The 25,660-nt window shown below is 48.4% G+C and overlaps 2 protein-coding genes across 6 annotated transcripts in view; one reads left to right on the top strand and one right to left on the bottom strand.

Moving 5' to 3' along the window:
- Positions 1–13,111, top strand: part of ATRN (attractin) — a 154,906-nt gene extending 141,795 nt beyond the window's left edge. For 2 of the 5 annotated variants that reach the window (XM_012754876.2, XM_012754879.2), the window contains exons 27-29: positions 2,797–2,904; positions 6,095–6,212; positions 8,589–13,111. In XM_012754876.2, the coding sequence (XP_012610330.2) occupies positions 2,797–2,904; positions 6,095–6,212; positions 8,589–8,713 (351 nt within the window). In that variant the 3' untranslated portion in view covers positions 8,714–13,111. Of the gene's footprint in view, positions 1–2,796; positions 2,905–6,094; positions 6,217–8,588 lie in introns of all 5 variants that reach the window. The other 3 variants (XM_012754878.2, XM_020282019.2, XM_076010978.1) reach the window with 3 other exon arrangements.
- An 8,384-nt stretch (positions 13,112–21,495) lies between these two features.
- On the bottom strand, positions 21,496–25,260 carry GFRA4 (GDNF family receptor alpha 4). The gene is made up of 8 exons (XM_075993400.1): positions 25,209–25,260; positions 24,937–24,940; positions 24,069–24,596; positions 23,580–23,975; positions 23,386–23,495; positions 23,159–23,293; positions 22,391–22,482; positions 21,496–22,244 (listed from the first exon to the last, which is right to left on the bottom strand). The coding sequence occupies exons 1-8, from the start codon at positions 25,258–25,260 to the stop codon at positions 22,164–22,166; spliced, it is 1,398 nt and encodes a 465-aa protein (XP_075849515.1). The 3' UTR covers positions 21,496–22,163.
- Between the last annotated feature and the right edge of the window lie 400 nt (positions 25,261–25,660).

Raw genomic sequence — 25,660 nt, 5'->3', positions numbered from 1 at the left:
CTGAAAAAATATAAGTTATCAAAATGGAGTAAGAAAGAAGTAAGAAAATACTATAAGCTGGTAACCAGGAAAAGAACTGAGAATGTGTTGAAGCATTACTGTCTCCAAGAAAAGCATTAGACCTAGGGAGTTTCAAGGTTGAGATGAGCTCATGGAGATAATGATAGCCTATTCCTCCTTGGGAATTATTTCCGAAATCTGTAAACTGTTCCAGAGAAAAGGAAAAGATGGGAAGCTTAAAAGATTCCCAACTCACTTTATGCATAGAAACCTTGATACCAAAACCTGACAAAGACAGCACCAAAATATAAAGGCCAGTTTCATAGCAAATGTATGTGTATTAGTCCAGCTGCCAGTGTAATAAAATAATCATTTAATATCAGAAAACCTATTAGAATATATGGTATCAGTGTGTAAAAAATAACACCTAAGGCCGGGTCCAGTGGCTCACGACTGTAATCCTAGCACTTAGGGAGCCCGAGGCAGGTGGGTTGCTTGAGGTCAGGAGTTCAAAACCAGCCTGAGCAAGAGCGAGACCCCGTCTCTACTATAAATAGAAAGAAATTAATTGGCCAACTAACATGCATATATATATATATATATATATATATATATATAAAATTATCCGGGCATAGTGGTGCATGCCTATAGTCCCAGCTATTCGGGAGGCTGAAGCAGGAGGATTGCTTGAGCCCAGGAGTTTGAGGTTGCTGTGAGCTAGGCTGATGCCATGGCACTCACTCTAGCCTGGGCAATAAAGCGAGACCCTGTCTCAAAAATAAATAAATAAATATATAACACCTAAATTCTTATTAGAGGTGAAGTAGTCATTTAGCATTTATTGAAATTCAAACCCTATTCCTAATTTAATAACAAAACTCTTAGTAAACTCAAAAATATCTTTTTAACACTATGAAGAATATCTAGATAACCAGCATCACTCATGATGAGAAAACACTAGAAGTTGTGCCAATAAAATCCAGACAAGTTATGTCATAATAAGAGCTGATATTTGAGCATTTCTAAATTCTAAGTCCTGTTCTAAATGGTTTTATGTCAATTAATTAGTTTAATCCTCATACTAACCATATGAATTAGTTACTGTCACTAGCCGTGTTCTATAAATGAAGGAACTGAGGATCAGAGAGGCAAAGTTACCTATCATCATCACATAGTTACTAATAGACAGAACTTGGCTTTAAGTTATGGACTTCAGCCTTCACAGCCCAAATTCCTAATCATCATGTAGTCCCCAAGGTCATTTAATTTTGTTCTGGTTGTTTTAGACTGTGCATTACTTGCAAAAGCAATAAGAAGTTTTGTTACTGTTGGAAAGGAGACAAAATTATTATTTTCATATAAGGTTATTAAGACTCAGAGATTTGTTTGCATAAAAATTAATACTTAATTATATCAAAAATAAATGAATCAACAGGATTATGTGCAACATACATGAGAGAGAAAATAAGGAGATGAACACCCTGTAGAAAAAAAGGTTTAAAAAAGTGCATTTAGCATGCAGTTGATCAACTAATAAACTAAGCTTTTACCCTTATGATTTGAAATTTCTCTGTAACTATGAACCTAACTGGTTTCATCATTTCTAAAATATCAGTCATGATTCATTCCTTCCCAGAATTGTAGAAGCAATAATTTGATGTTATTTGTAACAACAATAATAGTAGCAGCTGCCACTCTTTAAGTCCTTGCCATATACTAGAACCTGGTTTAAGTGCTTTTACACGTTATCTCCTGTACTCTTCATAAAGGCACTAGAATGGAAACTGGAGCAAGGTAGGTCACTCCACTGTGACCTCAGCGCCTAGAATAATACTGAACCCAGAGAGCTGTTGCTGCATATATTTATTGAGTAAATGGACCAACAGTTTTATGAAATATAGAAATGTTCTTATTGGTATTTTAAGAAAATGTTTAATATAAAAATGCCATTCTAGATCAGAGCCATGATCTATCCATCCCAAGATTCTGTCTCCTACAATAGTTCCGAGTAGATAGTTAAAAGTAAGGCCTGTTTGTTTTCCATGGCACAACCTCAAAGCTTCAACAACATGCCCAGAAGATCTCTGACACCCTTAATGATATATGAATGGGCATTCACCATGTGCCAGGTACTGTGCTATAGTATCTCATTTGATCTCAGTGACAATCTTAGGGGATAGAAACACATTTCAGAGAGGAGGGAACTGGAGCCCCTAGACTTGAAACACCTTCCTTAAGGTCACACAGCTGGAGAGCGTAGGAGCAGGGATTCACAGCCAAGCCCCCCAAATTCAGAGCCCCTGCTTGTCCCTCTACTCTACAGAATTCCACGTTTGTTTATATTTTTATCTTACATCACCTCTCTGAATGAAGAGTTCTCTCAGTTCCTGTCTGCTGTGTAAGGAGGCACAGGTTTTTGTTACTGTATGAATACCTGGTAGAAGTTTTATCAGGAAGAAAGAAAGCCTGACTTTAATCTAGTAATAGAAATATGAAGAGACAGGGCTACCTCATTTGACATATTTAACAAGCGGACATAATAGACCACAGTACTTTAGTATGTAACAGGGACTTTTTAAAAATATAACAAGAGTAGTGTTATCACATCCCACAAATTTTAATAATTCCTAATGTTATCTAATACCTGGCCCATGTCCAGTTTTCTTTGTCACAGAAGTATCATTTTGGACCTGATTTGTTTGAATCAGGAAGGATGAAGTATTTTTGATATGTGGTATTAACTAATAAAATCCCCTCAGTACTTGCTGCATTAACGCTTGCTGTATTATTTATTAGCAACTTCTTCGCGAGATGCAACAGATGGCCAGCCGTCCCTTTGCCTCTGTCAATGTTGCCTTGGAAACAGATGAAGAGCCTCCTGATCTTATTGGAGGGAGTATAAAGGTGAGAACGTGATTCACAAGTTCCTATAACTTAACTTTTTAAAACTCAGGCTTCTAAATCTGGGAAACCAGAGAGGGCAAAAAAGCCTTATTTCATTACTTATTTTTTTTACCTCTCTCTAAGCTAAAATAATAAGCTAAAACACTGAAGTTGTTGAGTCTTCTTTTCCTTTCATTTTCTAGTCTTTGGTTCATGTCACTAAGCAGTCTCATGTTCAGGGGATTTTAAAATATAAATGGCTTGTCTTATATTAAGTATTCTGTGGCATAATACTTTAGAATTCTTATTTGAAAATAGCCAAATTGAACCATTGTTCTTTATAGATATTTATATTTTGGGTTTTTTTTAAGCAGTGAAATGATAATTCAGGCTGTATGTATTCTTTTAGAAAATCTTTCTGACCCCCACCCAAAATGATGGAGAAAGTGATGAGACTTCCTTTTGACAAAATGTCAAAATATTCAGATACCCTGGGAAAGTAACTATAAATCCTGAATAAAACTTAGTGTTACTGAGCTAACAGGAAGTAGGTGAAATCTTCAGGGACTACTCTCCCTTCCCTCCCCTGAAAAGAACAAGTCATAAATCAAAACCAGAAGCATGAGTTGTCTTAAGTGGTTCCAGATTGGTGCATATCACAACACCCACCTGAGATAGATGCAAATCCTCTTAGAAGACATCCGCAGTTCAGCCCTGTAGGATTCCCACAGATCAAGATCAAGTAATTAAAGATCACCAAGGACAAGAAGAGGCAAGCCACCATGAATAAGAACCAGCAGAAACAACAGACGACGGATTTGGACAGGACATCAAAAGTCAGAATTGGCATCTAAAGAATATAATATAGCTATGTATGAGATGTGTAAAGAGATGAAAGATGGAATCATAAACATGAGGAAGCCATGAGAGTCAAGAATGGCCAAGCAGCTCTGAAAAAGAACCAAATGGGACTTCTAGAAATGAAAAATATAGTAGTTGGATTTTTTAAAAATAAATAACTTAATTACATGTTAAACAGCACATCAGACATAGACAATTTATGAAGTGGAAGATGAATCTAAAAATATCACACAGAATGCAGCTCAGAGAGACAAGGTGATAGAGACTATGACAGATAGTAAGAATGTGGAGGGTGGAATGAGGAGTTCCAACTTATGTATTTTCAGAATCTAAGAACAAATGAATGGAGAAGAGGCAATATTCAAAGAAATAATAGCTGAGAACCTTCCAGAACTGATGGAAACCATGAATATACAGATTCTAGAAGCAAAACGTATTATAAGCAGGATTAAAGAAAGAGGGAAGGCAGGCAGGAAATAAAACTACAGTCAGATTTATCATAATGAAATTGCGTAACTCCAAGACAAAGAAAACATCTTAAAATCAGCCAGAGGAAAAAAAGATCACCAACAGCGTGGAGAAATTGAAACCTTTGTACACTGTTGTTGGAAATGTAAAATGTTACAGTGATTGTGGAAAACAGTACTGGTGTTCCCCCCAAAATTAAAAATAGAATTACTGTATGATCTAGTGATTCCACTTCTGGTATATACCCAAAGGAACTGAAAGCAGAATCTCAAAGAGGTATTTGTACATAAGTGTTCATGGCAGCATTATTCACAATAGCCAGAAAGTGGAAGCAACCCAAGTAGTCTGTCAGTGGATGAATGGATAAACTAAATATGGTATAAACATACAGTGGAATGTTATTCAACCTTAAAAGGGAAGAAAATTATGACCCATGCTACAAGACAGATGAACTCTGAGGACATTATGCTAAGTGAAATAAACCAGTTACCAAAAAATGTTATGTGTAAGAGGTATCTAGTATCAAGTTCATAGAGACAAAAAGTAGAATAGTGGTTGGCAGGGGCTAGAGGAAGGGAGAATGGGGAGTTAGTGTTTAAAGGGTGCAGAATTTCAGTTTTTCGAGATGAAAAGAATTCTAGGAATGGATAGTGTTGATGGTTGCACAACAGTATGAATATACTTAGTACCTCTGAACTACATTTAAAAATAGTTAAATTTTGGCCGGGTGCGGTGGCTCACGCCTGTAATCCTACCACTCTGGGAGGCCGAGGCGGGCGGATCGCTCGAGGTCAGTTCTAAACCAGCCTGAGCAAGAGCGAGACCCCGTCTCTATTATAAACAGAAAGAAATTAATTGGCCAACTAGTATATATATAAAAAATTACCCAGGCATGGTGGCGCATGCCTGTAGTCCCAGCTACTCGGGAGGCTGAGGCAGAAGGATTGCTTAAGCCCAGGAGTTTGAGGTTTCTGTGAGCTAGGCTGACGCCACAGCACTCACTCTAGCCTGGGCAACAAAGCAAGACTCTGTCTCAAAAAAAAAAAGTTAAATTTTACATGTATTTTACCACAAGTTTTTAAAAATGGGAAAAGATCACCTACAAAGGAATGGAAAATGACAGCTTTCTCATTAGTAATACCAGAAGGCAGAAGAGAATGGAAGAATGTATTTAAAGTACTGAAAGAGAAGAATTGCCAACCTAGAATAGTGTGCCCAGTAAGTACCTCCCAAGAACAAGGATGAAATAAAGTAATCTTCAAATTAGAAAAGAAACTGAGAATTTGCCACTAACAGACCTATACAAAAGAAATGTCTAAGAGGATGTGCTATAAAGAAGGCAAATTATGTTTTCCAGAGCCAAATGCATTCAAAGAGTAGATGAGTCTGTTTGGTCAGCCATCCAGTGGGCTTGTCTACTTAGTATCTGAAGGAGATTAAATAAGTTTGAGTTTTTAAAAAGTCGCCAGAATATCCATATCCGTGTTGAGTTAGGTATGCCGATCCCACTGACAAATATACCACATACTTCACTGCCATTGCTGTGACCTACAGTTATGAGTTAGGATTTCAAATTGAGTAAAAGGGCAGAGGTCAAAAGAAACCACCTTGTTATGGCCCCTTCCATACAGTCCATGCAGTCCTTTGGGTAGACGGATGTGGAGACCTCAGTGGAGGGTGGCAAGTAGTACCATCCCTGTCACTGATGTGCAGTGATTACTGTAGCTTTAACATGTCCTTTTCATTATCTTAAAAAAGGTGTGGTGTAGCTGTTCCCATATACTTAAAGTGGATGGTCCTTGTAAGCACCAGTGACCGTCAAGCTGTCCGTGTGTGCTAGGGCTTGAGAAACACCATGCTAGGTAATTCTGTTTTCTTCCAGCAGACTGTTCCCAAACCCATTGCCCTGGAGCCATGTTTTGGCAACAAAGCCGCTGTCCTCTCTGTTTTTGTGCGGCTCCCCCGAGGCCTGGGTGGCATCCCTCCTCCTGGGCAGTCAGGTGAGTATATGACAGCCAGTGACAGAGATATCTTGGACTGTGAAAGAGCTAAGCATTGGACACTTCCCTTAGCTTGGGGATAAAGGTGATAAGGAACAGTGCCTGTCACATGTCCTGGCAGAGATTTGGTGAGGTAATCCCATTGTTACTTATGTTCCCAAAACTTTTTTCCTGGGGTCACCATTCCCTTCCTGGGGAGAAGTCCTTGGCCCACCTTGCCATGCCTGACCACCTAGCCTCTCAGTGGTTGTTAGAGTTTCTGGCCAGGGCTTCGTTCTGGTCCTGCTGTGGCTCTGCTGCTCCTTTCCTGTCTCTCTTGCCTTGTTCTGTCCCCAAATTTAGGCTCCCTCCCCCCACTCCATGTGCTCCTCCTCGGCCACCTCTTCTGCTCCATGGCTTCCAGCCGTCTCCTCAAAACTGGTGGTTCTCAAATGGGTATTTCTTTTGAGAAATCTTTTGCTTTTTCATTCTGTTTTAAACATAAGACACAAACAACAATTAACAACATAAGGGAAATTTCTGAAAATTTACTCACAGCTCTACTGTACTAACACTCACCAAGTTTCATTGTTCTGTTTCCTTTTCAGCCCTGGCTGAAATAATTAGTTGAAATGTTTAGTTCAAATAATTATATTAATCCAATTTTTATTCTTTTTCCTCACTGTGCTTTATGATATAATTATAAATGTTTTTACAGCGTACTACATCATATTTTACCAATGTCTTTTACACTTTTCCATCAAATATATGAATCGTAATGCATATAACTGTACTCTTATTTTGAACACAAAGGAAATATGGAGTATAGTTTTAGAAATATCTTGCTTAATCATGGAGTACCTTGGAGGGTGCCTCAAACAATGTGACCATTTTAGTCACCTTTCCGTCCGAGATGATTCTGGGAGTCAGGGTTGCCTTAGCCAGAGCGAAGCTCGGGTCTGTGAGGAAAGGATGTCCTGGGATCCTTCTAGGCTCTGAGCTCCCCTCATCGCACCCTCAGAAGAGCCTCAGTTCAGCTTTCTGAATGATCGGGATCTGTGGTGTCCTCACCAGGGTGGCCTTGAGGATTCATTGTCTGACTGTCATGTAGGGAATCCTGTTTGTTGAGCCCCTGACTTGACCTTGCCCATGTGGATGACAGGGTGACCATGTGACCTGACACTAGGGGGCAGTGTGTGTCTCTGGCCACCACCCTGCCTACCAAACATGGGCTGGTGCTCCCTGGGAGCAAGGCACTGCCAGGTGTGGGGAGGTGACAGGTTTGCAACCCTGTAGCCTTCCCTGCTCCAGCCTTTCCCCAATATCTCACAACCCCCAGGACTCCTACAGGCTGCTCCTGCTTGCATAAGCCCCGGGGTCGTCCCTTCTGCACCCGCTGTCTTAATGATGCCTTTTTCTGGACTCCCAGAGCACTAGCTCTGCTTTTGCCATAACCGTGTGTTGCTGGCATGCATTTCCCCCACTGGGCACTACACTAGACACTTAAAGCTGCCCCCCTCCTGCCCCATGTCATAGGCCCCAGGAGGTGAGTAACAGGCTCTGCTAACAGCTCCCGAGGGCTGCCTCCGGGGGCTCTGAGCCTGGGCCAGCCAGTTCCCCTATGTGTCAGGAATCCAGCTCCCCGGAACTGCGCCTTCCCTAGTGAACACCAGGCTAATCAGTGACTAGTATAGAAAGGGAAATGGGACCACAGTCCCCAGAGCAAAGGTGGGCGGGGTGAGGAGAGTGAAAGGAATAATTACTGATTGTTGTACGTGCCAGTACTGCCCTAAGACTTCATGTTGATTCACTCACCAACTCTTCACACTAGTCCTGCACCATGATTATTCCATTTTACAAATGAGGAAACTGAGTTACAGGGCAGTTAAATAACCATGCTTATTCCAAAGCCTGGCCCAGAGTCTGCTCTGCCCTTTGTCATGGTGTAGCTATGAAAATAACTAATGACTGAGTGATGCGGGATGAATCCAAATTTTAATTGTAAAACGCACTGCTTTTTCTAGGCACCCTTTGGAGGCAGGCAGGGGAAATTGAGCACTTAGAGCATGTCTGCAGTGTCATTTGTGTGGCCCACCACCAGGCAGCACTTTGGTTGGTCTGCTGAAAAACAAAGCTGCACCTGTGTGTCAGGCGTGGGGAAGGGAGAATGCGTATTTGTATTTGCATAAGCAAATGCTGAAGGAATGTACAAAAACTAATGAAAGAGTTTACCTGGAGGGAGGGACAGGAGGGAAGTAAGACTTTCCCCTGCATACCTTTGTGGTTTTTTTTTTTTTTTTTTGGCTCCATGGGAATGTAAAAAGAAATTTTAAAATTATTTTTCAGAACAAAACAAGCTGCTTCTTAACATGTATTCCCCCTGTGGGTTCTCCCAAGGTCTTGCCGTGGCCAGCGCCCTGGTGGACATTTCTCAGCAGATGCCAATAGTGTACAAAGAGAAGTCGGGAGCAGTGAGAAACCGGAAGCAGCAGCCCCCCGCACAGCCTGGGACCTGCATCTGATGCTGGGGCCAGGGACTCTCCCGCACACGAGCGAGCGCGTGGCACGCCAGAGCCGTCTGCAGGGGGGGCGCCGCAGGGGAGCGGCTGTACGGTTCAGGGCAGAAGGCTAGAGACCCTCGAAGCATCCCACTCACCTGCATGATCACAAGCTTTCTTTGACGGTTTCTCCCATCCGTGTTTCACCACCTAACCTTTTACTTTTGCATAGGAAATACTTGATGGAATCACAGCTCCAGGGATGGGCTGGTTGTTGCTGGAGGGGCCGGTGCAGAGCCAACAGAGAGCTGGGAGTGGCGCTCAGGTTCACGTGTGGACAGCGTTCTTGGGACTGTCTCAACTGTGCAAAAAACAAAAGATGGAGTGTTTACAAGTAGACATCAGTCACCAGTTGTTCTTGAACATGGTCTTTTAAAAACTAGTCAGATGAATTAATTTATTGTCATCTGAAACCTGCTGTCTTTTTTAAAAGATGTGCTATCTATTCTTGCACGATTTAGGCAGATCTCTCTCTTCCAGGGAGTAGCTTTTTTCTAGTTGAGAATTAATAATGGTCCATCTCTTTTGAATCATATCAAGCTAGGATAGAAGGGGGCTATTTTAAATGTCAAGGTCAGCTGTTACTTTGAATGTAAACTGATGTAGTAGTTTTCTGTAGCAATGTGATTAATTTAGTCTTACTCCATTTGAAATTTTGTCTTCCTTTCTCCCCCCTCTTCCTTCTCCCTGTCCACACCTCTCCCTCTCACAAACACACACCACATACACATACACTAAGTGCCTAGACTTTAAATAGATCTAGCAATTGGAAAGTTAGTAAGCCTAAGTTTTTACATAATTGCATTCCTACATTCTTGTAAAATTTAAATAGCTACCATTGGCAATCTGCTCTTTTTCTAAAATCTAATTTGCAGCCCAGGAAAGAATTTTCTCACCCCAAGGAACATTTGACCTAGCAGCAGGGACCGAGAGGAAAGCAGAAATGAACTAATTGTGAAAGCTCCTGTTTTTGTCAAAAAGAACACTGTCAAGAAGGTGCCCCCCACCCCTACCCCGGTGTCACCCTAAGCCTGAATGTGATCAGCCCTCTGGCCTCCTGCCAGGGCACCACAGAGGAAGGGACTCGCTCATGTCATGTGTCTCCTTGAGCAGAAAAGAGCACTGAGAGCACTCGGACCCCTGGATCAAAGAATGACCGTGTGCTATTCCTGTAGCCTGCTCCGAGCTGTGGGGCATTCTCAGGCTGGGTGGAGTCAGATGCCAGGAGAAGGACAGCCTCCCGCTGTTGGGCAGAACTTGCCTAAAGCCTGGAGCAGGACCTGGAGCTGTTTGCCCTCTTTCCCCCAGGAGGGGCTTGGCCCACCGTCCTCCCTCCCAGACTGAAGCGGTGGCTGTGAGGAGGGCAGCGAATGCTGACAAGGATGAAAAGCACATGGAAAAAAATGGACAAGGAGGGAAAAGTGTATGTCATATGGAAGATGACCAAATTTAAGAGGGTGGGACAGTCCCCTGCTCTTCTCCCACAGGGCACTGCCTGGACGTTGTGTTCTCCCCATTTATGGTGCTCTGTATTCTGGCATTATGCAGCAGCCTCCCGGGGCTCTCTTTGGTTTCAAACTGAGATTCTCGGCATTATCCTGTTGGCACGGACCTCTGGATAGCAGTGCTCAAGCTTGTGAATTTGCAGAATACTCAAAAGAGCAAAAACTGCGGCATTTCACCTTTAAATGCAGTGCCTAGAGAGGGAGCATTATCTTTTCCCCAACACTAACCCCACTCCCATGAAGATTTGCCTGGAAATATATTTTCAAGAAAATTGAACCATAAAACACTGTCTAATGCACAAAACACCTCTACCTTGAGACTCAGCTCTCAAGAAGCTTCTTTTCCACGTAATTGTTAAAGAGCAGACGGTTCTAGAAAAGACCCCTCCTCTTATGAGCTCCCCACATCCCTGCTCCAGAACACAGCACCCACCAAGCGCCTGCAGTGGACTGGCCCCTGGCCCCTGATTACCGCAGGCCCCTCCGTGAGACGACGGGGCTGCTGGGGACTGTCCTGCAGGAAGATCCTCCTTGTCTGTTCAAAGGACCAATTTTTCCTTGGCCAAAGAAGTCTCTTCCCCGTGTTAGTCCTATGCCTTGAAATAACATGCACCGTGACCCACAGCCATCTGGTTATGTCTTTTTTTTTTTTTTCCTAAAAGATAATGTTTATGTTTTAAAAGGAAGGAAGGAGCAAGTGAAGTTTAGTTCTGCTCCAACAGTGGAGAAACAGCTGGATCCACCTGCTTCTCCTTTGCAGCCAACAGCAAGCAGCTTCCTCCCGGCTCAGGGCAGAAACAGGGAGTGGCAGGGAGTGAGAGGAGCTGGGCTGAGAGCCGGTCACCAAGAGGGAATGGGTCACCATCTGGTGACCTCGTGTCACAGGAGAGCCTGTGTATAAATTAAAATCGTCATGACAACATTGATCTTGCACTTGTAAATAACTATACAGTAGTGTCCAGAATGTTCAGACATTCAGGATGTACATAAAACAGAAAAATATCTTAATGTATTTTTATTAAATGTAACAATGTCCAAGTTTCACCTAAGATGTTTTTGTGCCATGTACTGGGTATCCAAGTTCTGAGAAGTCCTCTCCTCAGGCCCTGATCCGTTAATTACAAAGCCAAGAAAAGCACCCCCATCGTGTTGATGTGTTCAAGTGCATCTGTTACCAATTAGATAACACTTAAAACAGGACTGTGTCAGAACATGTGTGCAAGGCTGGCAGGGATCTGCTTAAACAGCAGTACTTGAGACTCAGGGAAGCAAGAGTCTCTCTGTTGCTGTTGTTGGCTCTACATGCACATCTTGAATCCCTGGCAGCCTCTCGGTACTCTGAGTGACCAGGGAGGACCAGTTTTGTCCTGAGAAACATTTCTCTTAGTCTTTAAGTTCAAATACCATAACCTGTGGAAATCAGACTTTCCAAAAAGGGGTTCTCCAAGCTGCATTTAGTTTTGTCGAAATTTTTAATGACCATTTCCCAGAACCATAGTTTATGATCCTGAAAACCAGGGGTGGGAGTGGGGAGGCTAGTTAGTTGCTAAATAGCTTCCATTTCTACATGGAGAGTTTTATACCCCCTGTACTCCTGTCTACCTCCTGCCACCTCCCTACACACAGCTGGCGGGGCCTGTGCTTCCCCTCGAGGCCATGGGCAGAGGTGGGAAGAGGTGTGGGGGGATGGCAGCCCATAGTCTGAGCTGACCCAGAGGATTGCAGCCCTGGACAGACTGCCAGCAAAAGGGAAATAATGGGATATCTGTGGATGAGGTCTGAGTGCAAGACTGGAGACGCGCTGGGAAGTGGGGGGCCAATGACAAGACCAGGGCACTGCGGGTAGGAGAGAGACCTTTCACCTCCCAGTGTAAATCTCGCCCCTTCAGCTTAATGGAGTATTATATTGGGGCTGGAGGGCTGATGCACTTCCTTGGGTGATGGTGTCATTTTCACAAACACCTTTGATCCTTCCGTTTAATTCATTCATCCATTCATTCAACAAATACTGTGTTTTTACTAAACACTTACTGACCTAAGCTAATGCCTAGGGGTAGTGACCAAGATGAAAAAGTAGCTTTTTAGAATTGCAGCATCCTACTCCTCACTCCCCTGTCATCCCAGGAGATCCTTCCTTGTGGTTTCTGTGAGAATTGGCCATCCTAAGGACTGATCTTGGAAGGTGGCAGTGGCCTCCTGTCCACGAGGTGTGCCCTGCCTCCCGTCTGAAATGTTCACCCCGTTGACCAAACTCTGCTCCAGCCATAAAGGTCACCGTGATGGTGTCTAGATAGTCAGGCCCACTGAGAGACACTGCCCCTCGAAGAGAGTCGCTCAGACCAGCAGGCACCCGGCCTGCAGGGAGACGCTTTGCAGTGCAAAGGAGAAGTGGCGCCTTCTCTTTTAAAGGCAATAATGGAGTCGATTTTCAGTAATTGAATTTGTGCACAAAACATTCAAAACACTAGTGAAGCCTGTTTCGTTGAACTAATTCTGGCTCTGGAAATGTTTTTGTTTTATAGTTATTTACGGTTTTTTGTTGGTTTTTTTTTTGTTTTATTTGGTTGGATTCAAGCTAGTTTGTTAATATGTATAATTTAGCATCTATTGCACTCATGTAAATATGGAGTAAGTATTGTAAACTATTTCATTGCTGGGGATTGTGGGTGTTATACATACATTTAGGACTGCAATTTTTGGTATTTTTTGTATTGTAAAATAACAGCTAATTTAAGCAGGAACAAGAGATTAAGGGAGGTCTGTGCATTTTAAACACAAATGTGAAGAACTTGTATATAAACAAAAGTAAATACTATAATACAAACTTCCTTCTGAAATAAAAGTAGATCTGGTAAAAGTGTGGTTTTTGTTCTGTTTAATTTTGATTGTGTTTTTTTGCTTATATTTACACTTTGGTCATTAGAACCTTAAGAAAAGAAAAAGTGTTTATCAGTTTTCAGACTGCCTCAGAGGAAGCACTTGGCAGTCATGGAGGTGAAGGTGTAAACCCCCTGGGCACCTCTCCGGGCAGCTTGTGAGCAGAGTCCCTGGAGCCTCCATTCTGGCATTTGCGTGCCCGGAGGGCATGGGACAGTGACCTGGGAGTCCCATGGCTCAGCTGCCTCCCTTTACCTGTCACCTCCCCATCTCCTCGTAGGCTCCTAAATGTCTCTCTAAGTTTTCGTGAGCTCCTGAGTCATGGGTATGCCAACAGGTCCTCCAATGGCCACTGCCTTGTCCTTGTCTTTTTTTGTCTTTTTTTTTTTTAGACAGAGTCTCACTTTGTTGCCTAGGCTAGAGTGAGTGCCATGGCGTCAGCCTAGCTCACAGCAATCTCAGACTCCTGGGCTCAAGCAATCCCCTGCCTCAGCCTCCCAAGTGGCTGGGACTTCAGGCATGCGCCACCGTGCCTGGCAAATTTATTTATTTATATATATATATGCCAATTAATCTCTATTTATAGTAGAGACAGTGTCTTGCTCTTGCTCAAGCTGGTTTTGAACTCCTGACCTAGAGCAATCCGCCCGCCTTGGCCTCCCAGAGTGCTAGGATTACAGGTGTGAGCCACTGTGCCTGGCCCTTGTCCTTGTCCTTGATTCTTTTTCTTTTTTTTCTTTTTTTGAGACTGAGTCTCACTTTGTTGCCCAGGCTAGAGTGAATGCCATGGCGTCAGCCTAGCTCACAGCAACCTCAGACTCTGGGCTCAAGCAATCCTGCCTTAGCCTCTCAAGTGGCTGGGACTACAGGCATGCACCACCATGCCTGGCTAATTTTTTCTATATATGTATATTAGTTGGCCAATTAATTTCTTTCTATTTATAGTAGAGATGGGGTCTCACTCTTGCTCAGGCTGGTTTCCAACTCCTGACCTTGAGCAATCTGCCCGCCTCGGCCTCCCAGAGTGCTAGGACTACAGGCGTGAGCCACTGTGCCCACGGCAGTCCTTGATTCTTTGATAAAAGTTTCCATTGACAGCGCCTTGTTTGTGGGCCTCCTGTGTGCCCTGCCCCATATTATTTGGTTCATTTCAGAGCCCTGGTACAGAGTGCAGGATCCTGGTGCTAGAAGTTTCTTCCAGAAGGACGAGGCCATTAAAAAAAGGAGGAAACACAGGAAGGCCAGTTGCTCCCGTAGGGAAGGTGGTGAGGCACCAGGGGCCAGGGCCGGCGAGGGGAGGGGTGGGAGCCTGGAGGAGGCTTGCCCTAGAGTTCAGGGCGGGGTCCAGGAGGAAAGTGGGTGGACTGGTGGCTGTAACCAAGCTGGGAAGGACCTTCAAACTGTCCAAGAGGGGGATGTAGGAGGCACCAACAGTTTCTGACAGGATAAAAACCTATGATTGGTGGTATTTTGGCAGAGACAATACTGTATGTTTACCAAACCTGTTAGATTTTACTGTTGCATCCACAAGTCAACAATATTTCCCAGCCTCCTTGCAGTTAGGTTAGGGCCAGACTGGGCAGTGGCCAATGAAATGTTGGAAGAAGTGATGCATACCAATTGCAAACCTGGAACATAAAATGCTCCCACGTGGGACTCTCCCTGGAGGCCACATGTGAAAGATGTTGGAGGAAACACGGGTCCCTGAGTCACCACTTTGGAGGCCAGCTGCCTAATCAGCAAGAGCTGTGCTGGTCTTTGCATCACTGAAAAGCAAATGTTTACTGTTTCATTGAGATCTGCAGCTTTGTTCCACTGTTAGCTTTTCTTACTGTCACCAACACATAAATCAGCACAACGTACCTGTAGCCAAAACCTGAAATATGTGGCATTAGCTTAGCCGGTGGGCAGGTGGCAGGCAGTGAGACAACAGATGCAGCAGGCAGGACAGCTAAGTCTGTTATGCTGAGTAACTTAGAAAGCAAGCTGTGTGTCTGCTGAGTGTTTGGCTTGAGGGAAAGAGGTGGGAAAAAACAGAGCGTCATATGAGTTGGCTGTTACCAGCTGCTTTGGGCAAGGCATCCCAAGAAAGGGTCGAGTTCAAGAAAGAATTAGCCAGTTTACAAGCAGAAGGGAAAAGGGTGGGAAGACCTGAAGCCTAGGGCCTTGCAGTGTTGGAAAAGCTTCTGGTCTGCAAGCAGTGGTGCAGGTGAGCAACAAACCCAGGGAAACTTGGGGGACACAGTGACAGGGCCTTGTGGTGAAGATCAGCTGGAGGGTGTGGTCTTCCCACTTGAGCCCGGCAACCTCAAGGCCATCATCTTGAGGGACAGGCGTGTGGACAAGGAAGCAAAGAAATAAAGCCGACTTGAGAACTGTGTACAGGAAAGGACCATGAGTGCAGTCACTGCCCCTGGCCCTGCCTGCAAAACAAAAGAAATAAGTAAACTATGTAGTAAGCTTAAGAAACCATTAACATGGCCTTAAAAGCAAAACCCAGTGACCATTGAAGACGCCTAAAATCCAACCTCTGGCAGGAAGATAGCTATGAGAACCGTGCAGGGAAGGCTTACAACCTCAGGTGGCTCAGAGAACAGAACTGGGCCTGAGCAAGGATTTCCCCCCTGCCCCCACCAGGGCAGAGCACGGCGGGATTTCAAAAGTGCTGCAGCTGTTTGTCTGCCACCCTCCTCCTCCCCACATGGGAGGGTTGCAGAGAGCATCCTGCTTGCTCTCCTGCTCTCACCACTGCCTGTGGGAGGGAGGGGTGCATAAGATGTCTTGTTAATTCAGAGTGGCAGGACTTCAACGAGCCACCTGAGGGCGACTGCATCACCTGGACATCTGGATGGGATTGGACCCTGTACTGCCCCCTTAGGAGGGGGTGCCTGTGTCCCATGTTGAGGAGGAAGAGCAAAATGTGTTTTGGTGACCAGAACAGCAAACTGGGCCAGAGACTGGCTAAATGCTCACCACACAATTTCCTCCTCCTGAGCCCATAGCTTCAACTGTATCGCAGGACCCAGGGCACCTGGATGGAACCATGTGACTCGTCCTCACCAGTGATGTGATACTTTCTTGTCAAGGCCATTAGAGTGTCTCTGGGTCTCCTCCACCCTCTCCATCAACCCTGCAGGTTTGTGTTGAAGATGGTAATGCACAGAGCTGAAGGAGCCTGGGTCCCCGCATGACTCTGTGGAACAGAGCATCCACTGTAGACCAAAGGTAGAATTATTAATAATAGAACTAGATATCTTTTCTTACCCTGCCTGAGTTAATTCTCATCCCTCTAGATTTATTCTTCTAGTTACTCAACACACTTTTATTGAGCACAACAGGACTAGGCATGGTGTAGGAACCAGAGATTTTGCAGTGAACAAAACAGACAAAAATCCCCATCTTTAAGGAGTTTATGGTCTAGTGGGGAAGACCATCATGAATAAAATGTCAGATGATAAGTTCTGTGAAGAAAAGTAAAAGTAGGGTTGGGGTAGAAAGTGCTCTGGGGACTGCTGCTTAACATAGTGTGGCCAGGGAAGGCCACTCTGATAAGACGACAGCTGAGCAGGATGCTGAATGAAGGAAGGAGCAGAATACGGGTATCTGGGGGAGGAGCATTCCCGACAGGAGCAGATGCGGAGACCCTGAGGTGACAGCAGGCCCTGTGGGGGTGGACGCTGGCAGGGCAACTGGGGTGGCTGGAGCACAGTGGGCTGTGTCAGCAGCGGGAGTTGAGGGGTGGCCGTGGTTTTCAGCACAGCACTGCCCCCTGGGGAACATTCTGGAAATACGTGGGGGCGGTGTGACTGTCCTATTGGGGAGGTGCTGCTGCGATTTAGCAGGTGGGCCTGGGGGGTAGACAACCTGTGGTGTGCAAGACCGTCCCGCCCAGCAAAGAAATGACCCATGTCCCACCTGATTTTCAAATGTTTTGCTGGATATTTGTGCAGATGAAAACATCTGTTTCTAATTATTTTAGGGTGGAACCTAACCTTGTTATAAACATAGTATTTGACAGCCGGTTTAATATAATTTTTCAGAAATGCAACTACTGTGTACATCAAGGGAAGACTGAACTTTGTTTTCTTAAAAACTTTACCCTGAGCTGAACACTTTGGAAAATTCCATCACCAATGGCAATGTCATTTCTGGTATCCGAGTCCGCAGCCTCACATGCCTATATGGGTCACGTGTGAACAGACAAATGCCCTGCAGCCCTGCTTTTGCTAGCTGTGTAGCATGCCTGGCAGGAATTCCCTCCCACCCTGTGTCCCCAACACAAAAATGAGACCAGATGATCCCGATGACGCCAGGAAGTGTGCTGGACAGAGTCAGAGCTTGGCTCTGCTGCCAGGGCCCGTTTGCACACCCCGCAGCCCTGCTGTCCTCATTTAGCTCCTGTCCCCGAGGGCTCAGTTTCTGAGCTTGTGTTATATTCTTGTGTATGTACTTGTCTTAATTTTTCTCTCTGTATATTCTGCCTTGTACGGGAGGTGCATGGGGGTGTGGGGTGACGTGTCCCTGGCAGAACAGCTTCCCAAGGTATTCTTCAACCCACGCCTTCCCGGGCCTGCAGCCGGGCAAGGCAGGGCCATGTGTTCCTGCCTCCATTCCTGGCAAGTCGCTGTCCAGCTGAGGGACTGCTCCTGAAGCCCTGCACAGCCCATCCTCTTGGCCCTCTGGAAATTTCACTGGCCAATGTCCACACTTCCTGCAAAAATGAGCTGGTTCTGAGCTTGGTCTGGCCTGACTTGCTTGGTGGGCAGTGAGTGGCTTCCACTTCAACCTCACAGGTAGACACTGGGCTCCACGCCAGGATCAGCATTCATGGGCCATGACCTCTCCACCAACAAATCACTGATGCTTCTAGCACCTGCCTTCTTCCATCACCCCCAGCCACCTGCTGGCTGGGGCTTGATGCTGGCAACAGGTAACAGAGACCCAGTCATAGGGGTGTCGTTCAGGGCTGGGACTGCAGTCTCCCAGAGCCCGTGCATGCAGTGACAGCTCCCTGGCAGGACACGAAGGCTGATACAGACGTGGAAGAACACGGCACAATCCATTCCTGGTGTGGGGGCCACAGCCGGACTCAGCCTCGAGGCATCTAGCCAAACTTCACACCTTGTATAAACCAGAACCTTTTTAGGTAGAAGTAACAGAAACCAAACTCTAACAATCTTAGACAACTCTATTCATTTCCTTGGGTGGCCACAACAAATCACCACAACTTCACTGGCTTAAAACAAATTTATTCTCATGGTTGTGAAGAGCGGAAGTCTGGAATCGAGGTGTCGGCAGCTCCAGGGAAGAATCTGTGTCTTCCCTCCATTACCTTCAGGTGGCTGCTGGCATCCCTTGGCTTGTGGCTGCACCATCCAATCTCCGCCTCTGTCTTTCGCGTCGCCTATCCCTGCATGTCTGTGTTTAGTCTCCCTCTAGACATCTCTGCCTGGCTCTCATAAGGATACATGTGGTTGCATTTAGGGCCAGGATAAGCTTCTCCTTTTGAGATCCATAACCTACCCACACCGTTGCCATGGAAGATAATACTCTTCTGCCTACATATAAGGTAACATTTACAGCTTCCAGGAATTGAGAGGTGGACATCTCTTTGGGACCTCCAGCAGCCATGAAACAATTTTATAATTTCAAAATAGATTTTGTTTGCTTTATCTTCCCAGTCTTTTAGAAGGTACATGCCTATACTTTTATCCAGAATTCTATTTTTATTTGAAGTCATTTCCACTTTTTTAAGGCCTATATTTGACTCTAATTTAACTGAGTCAAAAATGGCAAATAGATGTCGAATAATTAGGATACAAAGAAAAAAATTTTAGTTAAAAAAACGACAAATAGGTTAATGCACTCCCATATAAGGCAAGTCACCTAGCAGACATTTGGTTCTGTGTCTGGGCTGCCGTGCCATCGTGGTGGGCAGGGCACACACCCCACACCCCGTGTCCCCTCAGCTCACCGGCAGGTATCTGTCCCGCACAGGTGTAGGGAGGGAGGATCCCTCTTCTTCTTAAAGCCAGAGTGGGTTTGACTAAGTTTCACTCTGCCCAACACCTTTGTTTTCTTTGGAAAACTGTCCTTCCCATTTCACGTGGCCCTGGTGGGCTGATGTCACTCCCCAGGCCACAGGAAGAGGCGTATAACCCATGCTGGGCCCAGCAGGGTCCTGCCTGGGACAGTCAGGAATGCTGGGAAAGAGAGGTGCCTTTCCCTACCGAGACCGCTGAAGGGAGAGATTGTAAACCAGAGGCTGATGGTGGCAGTCATACCCTCTTGCAGCTGAGGGAAGCCATGCACAGACCAGCAGGGCCAGTATCATTCGAACCCCTGGAGACAGCTATGCCTGAAGCCCAGATTGCTAAGCCCACACGCTCAAGCCAGTTTGATCTGTTTTGTTACAAGCGAGGAGGAAGCTGGGAGGCTGGTTGGCAGCTGCCAACAAGCAGTGTCTGTGGGTTTGGTATAAGTTGCTACATAAATACTCTGTCTGGGCTGGTGGCTCATTTTCTGGTCAGGACAGCCCCAGGCCTGAGTTTTGGTGTGATCTGTACCTAAGCCCAAGACATGGATTCTCATGCCATAATCAAAACGGTGAGTGAGGGAATCGGGACGAGACAGGGGCAGGAGCTGAGCCAGGATGTGGTTCCTGCTGGAGTGCAGCTTCAGCCTGATCCCCCGGGAGCTCTGAAGCACGAATGGCACAGACTCATCCCCTCTTGAGGCAGGCAGGTCAGCCCTTTGTACCCCTGCATCAGTCATTGGCTGCAGCCACCTCTAGGAGCAGAGTGGAACCTATAAGGCATTTCTGGAAGGGCAATTTTATAGAGAAGAGGACAGCTGTAGCTGGGTTAGCAGCTGCCGTTCCCAGTGGCTGGTGGACGGGCTGCACTGGCCCAGAGAGGTCTCTGAGCAAGACACCAACAGCTTCTACTTCAACCTGTTTTGTGGCTCCTGCCAAACCTTGGTAAGCTGAGAAGGAGCAGCCCAGGGACACAGTAGCCCCAGATGAGCTCTCACTCATCAGGAGTCTCCAAGCTTTCAAGGAAGAAGGAAACAGGCAGAAGGCTTACTACCTTACCTAGACCCCATTGTTCTGCCCTCTCCTCCCCCAACTCCTTTGGGGAACTGCAACTTAAAAATTCCCTTGGCAGGCCGGGCGCTGTGGCTCACGCCTGTAATCCTAGCTCTTGGGAGGCCGAGGCGGGCGGATTGCTCAAGGTCAGGAGTTCAAAACCAGCCTGAGCAAGAGCGAGACCCCGTCTCTACTATAAATAGAAAGAAATTAATTGGCCAACTGATATATATAGAAAAACTTAGCTGGGCATGGTGGCGCATGCCTGTAGTCCCAGCTACTCGGGAGGCTGAGGCAGGAGGATCACTCGAGCCCAGGAGTTTGAGGTTGCTGTGAGCTAGGCTGACGCCACGGCACTCACTCTAGCCTGGACAACAAAGTGAGACTCTGTCTCAAAAAAAAAAAAAAAAAAAAATTCCCTTTGCATTAGCTGGGTTCACACTGGGCAGTGTCACATGGCCACCCCAGCTGCAAGGGAGGCTGGGAAATGTAGTTTCATTATCTGGGTACTACCAGAGAAGGAAAAAGTATAGATGAAAGCAAATCCCTGCCATTAGGGCCTCAGAGTTGATTCATTTCAGCATCTGTAGGTGAGGAAATAAGAGGAAGAGCTCAGAGAGGGTCTGAGGCCATCCAAGCTCACACAGGCCAGCAGGGGCACCCCCTGCAGCAGATCCTGGACTCCAGGCTCCCGGGACACAGGTCACAAGAAAGCAAGGTCAGGCTTGGCGTGGTGGGTCACGCCTGTAATCCTAGCTCTCTGGGAGGCCAAGGCAGGTGGATTACTCAAGGTCAGGAGTTCAAAACCAGCCTGAGGGCCGGGGGCGGTGGCTCACGCCTGTAATCCTAGCTCTCTGGGAGGCCGAGGCAGGTGGATTGCTCGAGGTCAGGAGTTCAAAACCAGCCTGAGGGCCGGGGGCGGTGGCTCACGCCTGTAATCCTAGCTCTCTGGGAGGCCGAGGCGGGTGGATTGCTCGAGGTCAGGAGTTCAAAACCAGCCTGAGCAAGAGTGAGACCCCGTCTCTACTATAAATAGAAAGAACTTAATTGGCCAACTGATATATATATAAAAAATTAGCCGGGCATGGTGGCACATGCCTGTAGTCCCAGCTACTCGGGAGGCTGAGGCAGTAGGATCGCTTGAGCCCAGGAGTGTGAGGTTGCTGTGAGCTAGGCTGACACCACGGCACTCACTCTAGCCTGGACAACAAAGCGAGACTCTGCCTCAAAAATAAATAAATAAATAATAAAAAAATAAAAAAGAAAGCAAGGTCAGTCTGGGCACATGAGTTTATTGGGCACAGTATGCCACTCCTACTGCTGCGGTAAATCGGGGGAAGATGGCCACAGGGCTGGTGCCATGCAGGGGCAGGGGGGCCCACCAAGCAGCATATAGCAGATGGGAAGCACTCGGTCAACATTAGCCACGGGGTGCAGGTGGCTCAGCAGTGGGTAATGCCTAGCGGGGAGGGGGCCCAGGGAGGGTGCAGTTGTGGTGAGTCTTGCCTATAAGTCTGTGAGTCTGTCCTATGGTGTTACCCGCTTGGGAGTCTGAGACAATTTCCTGGAATTCCTGGAATCTGGATGGTCCTGAGCTTCTCTAGGAGATCTGGGGCCCTGGGGAGGCCTCAGCTACAAAAGTGACCCTTTCCTACCCCTTAACCTGTGAGAGACCCCAATTGTCTCAAGGTCTGTGGAGAAAGGGACCTACCACCAAGACGCCCACTGACAGGCAAGCCAGGGCTTTGCAGCCAGGCCCCCAGCCTCCCCCCAGGGGACAGGCACACGGTGTCCAGACCTACAAAGGGCAGCAGCGCGAGAGCACAGAGGCCAGCCTGGGAGGGAAGCCAGGCCCTTTTCAGTGGGGCAGCAGGCCACAGATGTGGCCCTGTGCCCCAGGCAGAGTGGGGTAGTTTGTGGTGTTGTCCGAGGTCTGCCATCCTGGTCAGAGCAGGGCCTGGAAGGCCAGGATGGGGAGAACTGAGAGCAGGGAGTTCCCCTCTGGGGACCTGTCTGTGGAAGACACCTCGGGGGTGGGACAGAGTGTGGACCTGAGCACTCTGCCTGCACTCCCATCCTGGGCATTCACGCCTCTACCCAGGCACACCTGGCGTGGAACAGCGTGAAGCAGACAGTGGGGAACTGCCGGTCCCATCCTCTCCCTGCACCTACCTGCAGAAGGCTGTGCTCTGGGCCTGGCTGGGGCTCCAGCTGGTCCTGCAGGATTGAGGGCCACCCACTGTCAAAGGCCCGTATGGCACCATCTATGGAAGGAGGGGTCCAGAGCGGGCTTGGCTGGGAAACCCTAGCATAGGGCCCAGACCCCTGGGGACAAACTCAGAGATCTCCTGGTGGTTGCCAAACTGGCTCCTTAGGATGGAGGGTGCATGGGAGGAATAACAAAATAAGGACAACTGTGCTAAGAGGAACTCAAACTGTGCAGTCTTCCATCCTCACAGGGGAGGGTAACAATTATCCCCATTTTACAGATGGACACAAAAGGCTCAGAGGTAGTAAGTGGAAGGGTCTGCCTTCAAACTCAGGCCCCGTAACTCCGAGACCACCTGTTCCGATTCTGAAAGGCAAGATCGTCAGTGGGGTCGGGGGCGAGCTGGGCGTGCCTAGGGGATAAATCCCCTCAGCAGTGTGGAAGTAGGAGTCTCGCCTTGTTCAATTCCAGGTCCTTGTTTTAAGTCTCACCTCCTCCCTCCCACGGGAACATCAGCCTTGACATTCCTAGGACTCTACTTCTGGTCTGGGACCTGGTCTCTAACCACTGCCAGCGGATTTTCCAGGGACAGGACGGCAGCAGAGGAGTAGGGGTGCGCCTGCGTGGCTGCCGCACAGAGCCTCAGTTTCCTCACCTCCAACATGGCCTACCGCAGGCCATGAGGCTTGGGAGGGGGCAGGAAGTGCCACCCCCATTCCCAGGCCCCTCACCCAAGCAGCGGTTCCTTGTAAAGAGCCCCCGGAAGGCTTCACACTCCTCACGCTGGTTTCCGCTGGCTCCGCAGTCGCACCAGGGCGCCACGTGCGCGCTCGTGTTGTCCACGTAGTTCGGGGTGATCACGGTGCCTGCAGGGCCCCCGAGGGTGTGGTCATCGGCTCACCCAAACGGGGCATCCCTGAAGAGCCCCAGCCCGCGCCCGAGTCTCAGCTGCGCGTACCCACGAGACCCGCGTAGGCGCGCAGGCAGCGGGAACCCTGGCCTGGCGGACAGCCGTCGGGGACGCCTGGGGCGGGAGCGCAGGAGGCCTGGAAGGCCAGGAGGCGAGGCCTGCGCGGCGCGGGGAGGGCGGTGAGAGGGCGGTGGCCCCGCCCCGGCCCCGCCCCGCCGCGCGCCCCGCCTGTGCATGCGCACCTGCAGACGGCGCTGCGCTCGCAGGCGTCCAAGGGCTGGAGGCAGGACGGCTGTGCTGGGCCCGGGCCCCGGAAGGCGCAGGCGGGCACGAAGGTCTGGCGCCGGCGCTCGGCGCACGCGGGGCCCGCGCACGGGCAGAAGAGCAGCGCGTGAGTGAGCGCGGGCGGCGCGCGGGCGAAGAAACGGCGCAGGGCGCGGCGGCAGCGGGCGCGAGGGCAGCCCCCCGGCGCGGCCCGACCCAGGCACTGCGCCACGTACTCGGTGCGCAGCCGCTGGCACCGCGCGTCCGCCGAGCACGCCTCGGCCGCGTCCACGCATCGGTTCTCTCCTGCCGGGCTCGCGGACCCTGGTGGAGGAGCGGGCAGGCTGCAGTGCTTTGTACGCCTTGCGTGCACACTTCACCCCCGACCACGCTCTCGGAAGGCGGGGGGCACTCAAAACCCGAGGGACACAGAGTGTGGCCCAAAGACGTGGCCGACTGGCGCTGACCGGCTCTCCGTCGCGAGGATGTGCAGGCGCGGGCTCTGGGGGTCTCTGCAGCACGTCAGGGTTGGAGGGGACGCATTGAGGCCGAGCCCGGCCTTCCCGGAACCACCTCTAGCCCTAGAATGGCCACACACGCGCAGAGGGGTCCACGGGGCTTCTTCCACCCTCACGGGCCCTACCTGATGGGAGAAGCAGGCTTTCTGGGGGCCTGGAGACTTCTCAGACATGGCATCGAGGACAGCGGCTGCTCCTTGTCCTCTCCTCTTGACACGCTGGGACGCCTGGCCTTGCCTTCCTTCCCCTCCTCCACCTCCCCCAACAGAGACCCATTGGGTGGGTCTATAGGTTTCTGCTTCTCTCTCCTTTTCAACCTTGTGCGCCTCCTCCTGCCCCCTGTATCCAGTGTCTTCTCGCCTCAGTCCTTCCTGATGCTCCCTCAGGTCTAACTCATCCTGTCCCATCTGGACTCTGGCTTCCCCCAGCCCCTCTACCGCCACCAGGGAAGCCAAAGAGGGATTTCGAGGAATGGCTCTGGCCATTGGAGACACGGTTTGGGCCTGGATGCCAGGGTGTGGATTCAGAGAGGTCCCTAACAGCACCTAGTATCACCTGAGGTTTTGGACCTGCCTCTAAGAGCTTACCTGTCTTCCTTGCCAGGAGCGCCCTTACCCTGTCATCCTCAAATCAGCGTGTGGCAGCTCCAAGATCTCCTGCTTTAAACCTTTACCAGATCCTGGTCTCTACACCACAGGCCATAAAGCGACCCACCCTCCCCATGCCCCAGGTGGGGAAGGGGCAGTCGGAGGTGGAACAGCAGATGCGAGACACTCAAAATTTGATCAAAGAGTCCTGAGGGTGGAGGGCGGGGTACAGAACTGGGAGAAGGGAAACAATAGGGGAAAGTTTGTGGGGCACAGGTACCAAGGCTGGACTTGGGAGGGGGGTGGCTCAGCTGGGCCCAAACGTGGATGCTCCTCACAGAGCGGGTTAGGTTGCCAGGTGTCCCCACACCCCAAGCACAGGCCTCTCCCCAGCACCCCCGCATGCTTCTGGTTTTCCCCAGAATCACTCTCTTATGCTCCCAGCCTGTCCCAGAAGAGCAGGGACAAAGAGGCCAGGGTAGGGGAGGAGATGAGTGCTCACCCAGTAGCAGCAGTAGCAGCAGCAGCTGCTTGGACCCTATGCAGTGCTCCATGGCGACAGTGAACAGAGAAGGATGGCAGAGGCAGAGCCTTAATCAGACAGGTGCCAGCTTCCTAGCACCTTCCCAGCAGGAGCGCGGTGGAAACCCAGGTGTGTACAACATTCTGGGAGGAGCCTTTGAAGTGTAGTGACTCCCCGCCCCCACTGAGTCCCCACCCCAGGCTGTGCTTTCAGGTAGATGCCAGAGTGACGGGATCTAGCACCTCAGTGTGCCAGGAGGGACCCCAACATACTAGCCCTAGTGTCCCCTGTCAGTTCCGTGCTACCCCCAGCCCCAATTCCCTTAGTACTCCCTGGCTATGACTATGTTGTCTTTCTCTAAACAAGATACAGTATTGTTTTGCATATGTACATACTTTGTATAAATGGTTTACTGTATTTATCACTCGGGA

This window comes from Microcebus murinus, chromosome 16 (genome assembly GCF_040939455.1).
Source record: "Microcebus murinus isolate Inina chromosome 16, M.murinus_Inina_mat1.0, whole genome shotgun sequence".
NCBI classification, from domain to species: Eukaryota; Metazoa; Chordata; class Mammalia; order Primates; family Cheirogaleidae; genus Microcebus; species Microcebus murinus.
The sequence above is the reverse complement of the archived record's forward strand: the minus strand, read 5'-3'. Positions and strand labels throughout refer to the sequence as shown.

Excerpts from the sequence above, each read along its gene's own strand:
- GFRA4 (XM_075993400.1), bottom strand. The coding sequence starts at position 25,260 with ATGGAGCACTGCATAGGGTCCAAGCAGCTGCTGCTGCTACTGCTGCTA. Across the intron at positions 23,294-23,385 it reads CGCCTACGCGGGTCTCGTGG|GCACCGTGATCACCCCGAAC; the intron begins GTACGCGCAGCT and ends GGGGCCCTGCAG. Across the intron at positions 22,483-23,158 it reads TACAAGGAACCGCTGCTTGG|ATGGTGCCATACGGGCCTTT; the intron begins GTGAGGGGCCTG and ends CTCCTTCCATAG.